The following is an 8,744-nucleotide window of genomic DNA, read 5'->3' as shown; positions in this document are numbered from 1 at the left end:
CAAAGCATTTTTTTTTTTTTTTGTTGAGTATTAAGCTATCAAAACATGAGCCTTTAGCAGCTCCCTGTTGACATACATGTGCCACAGCTATCAACCAGATGAAGGTATTTCCTCACCAGGGCAGTCTTTCAGTACTAAAGGGGAGCTATACGAATGAAGGGGACAGGCTCTTTAGCAGGATCTGCTGTGATGGGAAAAGGCAAAATGGGTTCAAACTAAAAGAGGGGAGATTTAGATTGGAAATAAAGAAGTTTTTATAATAAGGTTGGTGAGGCACTGACACAGGTCGCCCAGAGATGTGGCGGATGCCTCGTCCCAGGAGACAGTCAAAGTCAGGCTAGAGGGGGCTCTGAGCACCTGCTCAAGTTGTAGGTCTCTCTGTTCATTGCAAGGGAGTTGGACTGGATAAACCTTAAGCGTCCTTTCCAGCTGAATTGATTTGATGATTCTACGATTTTATGATTCGCCACAGCCCTGGTTCCTGAGGCACTCTCTCATCCTTCTCCCCCAGAAGGGAATGGACCCATAGAATGGGGACAGCTCCAGCCAAAAATGCCTCAGTGTGCAGGTACTCAGGCTAGAGTCTCTGGTGCTTTGGATGTTCATTTCAGCGTGGATGGGGGAGGCGAGGGACTGATCTGTGAGTGACTGTCTCCTTCTTTCGCTGGTGTTGGGAGTCCAACAGGTGTTTGATAAACATTTTCTGTCAAGGAATATTACCCCTTGGTTTCTAACATCTTCAGGGAAGTTTTAGTGGTACACAGTGTCTTCTTGAGATAAAAAGTCTTAGTTATCTGTGAATTTAATTACAAAACCTGTGTCCACAAAAACTTCCACTAAGTGATTCTTATAGCCTGAGTGACCCTGAGCTCAAGTCCTCGCTGAATGAAATCATTTGTGAGAGAATTTCAAAGTTGTACCTTTGAGTCAGTTGTTTTTTTCACTCTTGCAATCATAATACTTATTTAAAGATAAGTGCTCACCTTCTGGCTCATAAAGGCATTCTCTGTTAATTCTCATTAGGTAATGCAGCTATTAAGCAAGATAGAGACTTCCAACTCGGATCAAAGCTCAAATTTAAAGACAGTCCATGGAGATCAACATCACGAATTGCAACTTCTGGATTTCAAGTAGGTGATGAATGGTTTTCATTATGATAATTCACCTTGGATACTTTAGTATGATGAACAGGTTGTCATAAAACAGCCAAACAAACCCATTAGTTAACATCTATTCAAAACATAAACAAAAGGTTAATGAACATCCATGCTATAAAATAATGAAAATACATGATGAAAATACATTGTCTCGTAAGCTAGTTGTTAAAATGAGGCACTAAATGCCATCCTGTAAGAAGGTACAAAGGCAATTACCCTTCCATACCTAAAAGAAAGGCACTGAGTAGAAAGGTACTATTTACCACAGTAATTGAGTCTAACTTGTGACTTGCCTAAGGTGCAGGTGACATTTTATTGAAAGGTTTGCTCTGTCATTCAGTTGGGAGAGCAGCTGGAATGGAGCAGTGCTGGTTGAGGGAGGTGGGCAGGGGTAGGACAGGGATGGAGCTGAGGGGTGAAGCTGTACAGCTTCACATGTCCTTGGATTTGTAATTTATTGTTTCTTTCTTCAGCCATATATTTATCATATTCTGGTTGCAAAAGTACTTTCAGAGCGTCCTTTTAATCTTGATGAATTTTACAGAGGTAGGAGCTCCAGTGATTACACAGTGAATTAAAGTGTATGGCATCCATATGCAGAACAATGCTAAACAGCCAAGCACTAAACAGCAGAGCCAACAAAAGTAATTTGAAATTTAATTATATTAATACTGCAACAATACTTCAAAGGCAGCATTTCCACTTCTTAAAATTTGGAGTATTTGAATTAAATTTATCTGAATCGCATTCAGAGTTAAAAATATGCTATTTAAACACAAAATGTTCACATCAAGAAAACAAGAAAAGGAGTAAGAATGAATAGTGAAATAACAACTAAAAAGGAGAATGAATTAAAGTGAGGAAAAAAAGGAGTTACAGAAAGACAGAGAGTAAAGGATGAAGAGAATTAAGACAATGTGAGATTAACAAGAAGCAAATACAAAAAAAAAGAAAAAAAGGAAAAAAAAAGAATGGAAAAATGCCAGAAAAGAGGGAAATATGAAAATTTAAGAAAATGCTGAGTTTCTCGTAAGTCAATTAGGTCTTACTGAAACTTCCAACAGAAATAGGAAGCTTCCAACACTATGAGATGCACTAGAACTGTGTCTTTTAATGTGAAGTAAAATGTAACTTCTTTTGCTAGGAGAGACTGGAGTTTCTGCTTATGAACCGGCATGTTTAATTTGATTGCAAAGCCCAGTTACTTCTTCAAGTGGCATGAAACTGTCTGGTAACCAGCAGTTTTTCTGATCTGGCAGTTGTTTTGTAAAAGTGCAAACTGATACTTCTATATACAGTTATACTGAAAACCTGATAAATTTTTAAACTATTTCAGGACTTCAGAGGAAGTGTTGCTTTGCTAGATAGCATTGGCCTCCACAGTTGAGGGACTGGGTACTCGTCTCTCATGGCTGGTTAGCTGACAAATAGCTGTATTCAACTGCACAGAGGCAGATCACTTGTCAATAGTTCTGCTCTCACATTTATTGCAGCACTACTTAGAGGATGCGCTTATTAAATAGCCACAAGTATCTCATTAATATTTCAGGGACTATCTGGACCAAGACTATGGCAACTCGTCTGTCTCTGCAGCCTGGCTCACTGTAGATCTCTTTTTGTTAGCTCCTTGCAGAAGGGATAGTAATTCACAGAATCACAGAGTGGCTTGGGTTGGAAGGAATCTCAAAGCTCACCCAGCCCCAAACTCATATTATTGTTAAAATAATCCTAGAACTAATAAAATGAGTAATAACAATAAACTGACCTCACAGCCATACAATATCTTGGTAAGGCATTGTCTAAGCAAGCAAACAGCAGTAATATGTCACTTAGAGAAATTCTGTTAATGTTAATTTGTTTCTCACATCACATTAGTAATTACATTACATTAGATGGCAATTATCACTTCATTAGGCAGATACAAAATTGTTATCAATCATTTGGTTTCAAAAAACAGTTTCTCTCAGACATTCTTTTGAAAAGTGACATAAGTGTTACAAGTGCTTTAAGCATGAAGTCTAGTTATAAAATCCTGCTCCTTTCTTGCTAGCTTGTAAGCTGGCTGAGACCCAAACAAATTTCAGTTGGTCATTCTTTGCATCCAAGTATGCCTAAGGAATTAATACAGTTACACTCAAATTTTCTGTGGAAGTCTGGCAACCTGCATGAGAATGGAAATTTAAATGTGTGACTAGAATTTGGACATATGTTCATGTCTCCTCATGGCTCATATTGTCAATTACATGCTGCAGCATAAGAAAAGCAAGCACACTGCTCTCTAGCTCAGGAGTTTGCAAGTTCAGTCTGTGTGGCATCCTTGTAGCCACTGCCCTTTTTGTCTCCAGGGAGGGCTTTCACATTTCTGTCCAGCTGGTGCTTCAAAGGCACGTGCATGTTTTCTCTGCATTTGTAAACCATTACTTAAAAATGTCTTTCATCCTTATGAGCCTTTTCAAACTGCAGGTGATTCTGGTGCCCACTGTGATGTCCAGGAGCACAGCTGATGTTCATTGGAATAGTGTAGTTTCTTCATTCACTTCAAATAAAGATAATACCACTTGCAAAACAGCATTTTTCAGCCCTCAGGTATTTTCTTAAATTAGACTGCACTAGAGAAATCACATTTTGTCATGTATATGCAGTCTCAAGATAAGGATTAATAAAATAATTGAGCTTGGTCTCCTTAGGAAACTACTGAGGAGATCCGAAGTAACTTAAACAATTTAATGACTCAAGACTCCCCCACAGTGCTGACTAAACCTTAAGTCTTGTTACTAAAAAAACCCTATCTTAATTTTAGGTTGACAAGCATTCTAAATGACTTCAAAGATCAGATTCAGAATCAGCGGAAGTGGACGGAGGTGCAGCTGACACAATCTGAAGATCGAACCCAGTACCAGCACCAGCTGCTCAGTGCGATGAAGGAAAGGCTGGTAAGGCTTCCCACACAGTAAGTTACACCTACCATGAGATTACGCACAAAAATGGAATTGCCCTGGTGCCTTGTGGGATGGCCACAACTGAATTACGAAGAACATACAATTGTAGAATAATTTATTTCAAAGGAATATCTGGAAGTCCGGAGATAGAGCTCCTCACTCAAACTGGACAAATGACAAAGGCAGGTGGCAGGTCTCCTCCAGGTGACTTTTAAGTACCTCTGAGGATGGAGATCCCACAATCTGGGCAACAATATGAACTGAGTATTTGTGAAACCCTAGTTTACCCAATAGCGGTGACTTGTCCCAGAATGAGCATCAGTGCCTTCACTGAACATCATAAGGTTTTTTTCATTCATTGACAGGCTCAGAATAGTAAGGGATCTTCAATGCAAATTCTTACTGGTTTTAAACATAGACATGCCATCACCATATCGTGGTTGGTATATTAATACGCAGAGAGCTTAGACTCCACCACAGCAGTCAGTGCTTGGCACAGGGCCGGTATCTTTTAATCAATTCCTTCACAACTCCAAAGTTTTTCCCCCTTTGCTGCATGTAGTTCACTCAGCTTTGGAGTTCAAAACCAATTGAAACACACCTGCCATGTCTTACAACCAGAATGAAGACTGCTAAATAAAACCACACAGAGAAATTACTCAAAATGAACTAAAACACAGTAGAACTTTAATTTCCACTTATTCTGCTTCACAATCTCTAGTTGTCAATGCCAAACATTTGGTGCAACCAGGCAGATACAGGTTTCTGACTCCTCAGGCATTGTCTCACAGCTACCCTCCTACTGCAGTTTTGGTGATTATTTTTGATACATATTTGATACATATTTTAAAATATCTAGTTAAGCTCTTCTCAGGAAGAGCTGCAGTGTCAAGCAATGCAACTTTAACAGGACTTAAAGATTTGTAAGCCGCCTTCTAATAGATGAAGTTATAAGGAATGCCTTTATTCTTGTGTATACATATACATGCGTGCACAGGGCTACTGGTGTCACAGAATCACAGAATGGGTTGGAAGGGACCCTCAGAGATCATTCATGCTAAAGCAGTTCCCTACAGCAGATGGGTGTCTTCTCAGGGAAAACAGCACAGCCCCTGAGGGCTGAGGTAAACATTCTGTTGGAGATGGGAGCAGTGTGAGGTGAGCTTCAAAACCCACCGGGAGTACACTGACCATGCTCAGACACGGGCCTTAGCAGCACAGCCAGCTGTTTTCAGGATCAAACATAGGATCACAGAATGGTTTGAGTTGGAAGGGACCTTAAAGCCCACCCAGCCCCAATCCATCCCGTGGGCAGGGCTGCCCCCCAGCAGCTCAGCTGTCCAGGGCCCCATCCAACCTGGCCTTGAGCACCTCCAGGGATGGGGCACCACTGCCCTATGAGTAAAGAATTTCCTCCTAAGATCTAACCTAAATCTCCCCTCTTTTAGTATAAAACCATTCCTGCTGTCCTATCACTATCAGACCATGTGAAAAATTGGTTAAAAGTCCTGTTGGTCACCTTTTTGACATGACTGAAGTCAGATGGATAAGAGGGCTGGTGGATGTGTTTTGTGCTGAAGCTGGAGCTGTGTTGGGAGTACGAAACAGCAGTTTGGTTATTCCCGGAGCTGACTCACTCCACCAGCCACCTGTACAGCATGGCAATGTTTGTAAACACAGAATGCCTTTTCAGCATCACCATTAACTCAGTTTAGGCTCAAAAAACTCTGCCAGGTTTGCAGATATTTTCCCTGAGAGGCAGACCCCGGCATTGCCTGAATTCTCTGTGCCACCGGGGCTGCAGAAGGTGAGGAATTTTGAACATGTTGATGATGGACCTTAGCAGAAGACTCAGTGCAACTTGGAGAGCAAGAAAGGAGTGGTCAGCAGCATGGCTCAACTATGAGCACATCTCTGAGGAGGTGCAGTGGCCCTTAGGAGTGACACTGGACTCCGAAGAGCAGCTGTTAGGGGCTCGCTGCCCTTACTAATGGAGCTGGGTACACCCCTCATTTCTTCGCCCCTTGGCTCATAAACTTGTTTTTGAGGTAAGTGCATGAAAGCAACCTGAAGTAAGCTGTTTAAATTCCCAGGCTGTTGTTAGAGAATGAAACAGTGAGAACAACTGGAATTAAAATAAATGATAAAAATAACAAAATAATAAAGAAAGCCCCTCTGGCCTGCCCCAGCCCCTTCACCAGTTAATCCAGTTAGTTGGAGAAAAGAGGATTGACATCCCTCCACGGTACCAGACCTAACTGCATTTCTGCAATACTCTTGTTCTTGGGAATGGGAAGAAAAAACTGATTAATTTCAGGGTTGCTAGGATGGAGTATAATGGTGGGCATATTTAAAGCATCTTATCATTACCTTCTGCCATGTTTTTAAAGGAAGCAGCAGAAAAGAAAATAGAAGAGAAGCTTCTACTTGTGTCACTACAGCTAGAGCAATCAGATAACCCAGAGAAATACAAAAGGCAGTTGAACCAAATGAAGAGTGATGAAAAAAATCTGCATGCAAGAATCACCAAGTTTGAAAGAGAGATATGGAAGGAGCTTGAGGAAATCCAGAATGAATACAGATCGGGTGAGAATTTCATGCAGTTATTTGTCAGTACATTTGTACAGTAAATTACTGCCGCAGAAAATATTTTCCAGTAATGAGACAAGCATCTGCACAAGACTGTTCCTCTCTCCCACACTTTGGTTTCACAGGTGTCATTTTTAGGCATCTAGGTTAGCCCAGCTGTCCTTACCAGCACCAGCAGGATATACGCACACAGGTTGCTTTCTCTTCCTAAGGATCTGGTGGTAAGATGATCTAAAAGGCAATTTCACAATCCACTTTCCAAATTTCTCTGAGTACATCTTTCTTCTGCTCACAAGGTGACTAACCTGAATTGAGAGGTGAATACTTTTGCCTTTTGCCTCAGGTCCTGCTGATCATGTTTGATTGCTTTATATTTTTTACAGTCTTTATTCCCCATTCTCCACTAACAGGAGATTGAAAAAGAGGCACCCAGTTGTTTAATAGCTTACCTTACCCAGACCATAGCATATATGAATGCAGAAGCATTTAGATAACCTTGCTGAACACACAGTAGATGCTTCTTATGGGTACAATCACGATGCACATAATTCCCAGAGCATGGACTCTGGGAATTACCAGCCTGAGCCAATTCTGGCTGTTCAACTACTAACAGCAATTCACCTTGCACAAAGCACAAGGCTTTGGAAAGGACGATTTTGCTCATTGTAAAGTTTCCTATTGCCCCACTTGCAGCTAATAATGGAAACAAAATGGAAACACTAGTTAATGCAAAAAAATCACTCAGCCAACACTCCAAGGGAACAGATGGCTGAAAACACTACACAAGTTCTTCACATCTGATATGTTCTCATCTTCTAAGACTAGGATCACTGTTCCTTACTTCAGTTCCAATTCCTTCATTATTTGCAACTCAGTAGGTCTGCTCCAGAGCTATTAACAAATGAAGTTCTAAATTAGCAACAATCTTCATACAGGAAGGAGCTTGAGGCATGAGGGACTGAAAGCAGAAGAATGCTGGGATAATAAATTTCAGAACAAAAGATTCCAATGTTTTAGTGGGGGCTCTTGAGATTCCTGCATGTCCAGTGCACTGGAAGATATGACTCCTACAGCAAGGAGTTGGCAACGTAAGCTGATATTGCATATTTATGGTATTCAGTGAAAAGAAGAAATAAATAGATTGGGTTTAATGTGGTCTGATTTACATGTGGGTCAGAAGTATTTGGGGAAAAAAAGAGGGATCTCCTAGTGTATTAAAAGCAAACACAATTTAATTAATTGTTCCTATTTCCCTACCAGGATTTCAATCCATTCATGAGTCCCTGGAGCTGCTCAAACAAATACAGAACACGAAGCTGAAACTTGAAAAGAAGAAAACTGAGAAATACACATAAAGGTACAAAGCAAGAGACTTTCCATGAGAAAGTTGCACTGAACTGCAAAAGCAAATCCTTATAAACACACTCAGATTCTCTCTCTAAGGAGAAGCAGCATTGGTCTAAACACGCTCACCTTTGTTTTCCTCTATTGCTGTAGGATGTTCCTGTGGCTTGAGATAATGGACAGCCAAAAAAATAACAGTTCTGCTACACCTGCAGCCATTTTCAAATTCACAATTAAAAGTATAGAAAGAAAAGCTTTAAGTAAAGATTGACTCAGAATCTTGAAAGCAGACTTCATACAGAAGTATTCATACTACTTAAAGGGCTTCATGAAATTTATCACTCAGTGTTTAAGGACTGTTAGCCCAGTTCTGCTGTAAGCTATGTCAGTTTTAGATTGCTGTAAATACTGAAATCAAACTGAATAGATTTCTTCAGCTCCACAGAATGTGTAGGTAGTAATAGCATTATGAAAAGACTTGGACTGCTTATAAGAAGTTACTCAATCATTAAAACTAGCTTGTAAGTTGCTTACACATGCTAAAATGCAAGTTAATTATTAGCAGAAGCATTATTAAGGTTTATTACTCATCTCCTCTGTCTTACTGAAGAAAGTTGTTGCTGATTATCAATATAGTGCTCAAAACTGTAATCAGCAGTGGGCTTTGTCGTACTTAAACAACTCCTTCCGCCCACCCTCTCACCCCCCCCTAAAA

At 40.4% G+C, this 8,744-nt stretch overlaps 1 protein-coding gene across 1 annotated transcript in view; it reads left to right on the top strand.

Moving 5' to 3' along the window:
• The window catches only part of FAM81B (family with sequence similarity 81 member B), a 17,616-nt gene extending 8,872 nt beyond the window's left edge, over positions 1-8,744 (top strand). Inside the window, exons 4-7 of the mRNA XM_031557362.1 lie at positions 1,024-1,130; positions 3,958-4,090; positions 6,487-6,682; positions 7,946-8,744. Coding sequence (XP_031413222.1) covers positions 1,024-1,130; positions 3,958-4,090; positions 6,487-6,682; positions 7,946-8,040 — 531 coding nt within the window. The 3' untranslated portion in view covers positions 8,041-8,744. The remainder of the gene's footprint in view (positions 1-1,023; positions 1,131-3,957; positions 4,091-6,486; positions 6,683-7,945) is intronic.

Source organism: Meleagris gallopavo, chromosome Z, assembly GCF_000146605.3.
Source record: "Meleagris gallopavo isolate NT-WF06-2002-E0010 breed Aviagen turkey brand Nicholas breeding stock chromosome Z, Turkey_5.1, whole genome shotgun sequence".
NCBI classification, from domain to species: domain Eukaryota; kingdom Metazoa; phylum Chordata; class Aves; order Galliformes; family Phasianidae; genus Meleagris; species Meleagris gallopavo.
Note: the sequence above shows the minus strand (reverse complement) of the source record. Positions and strands in the feature narration are given on the sequence as shown.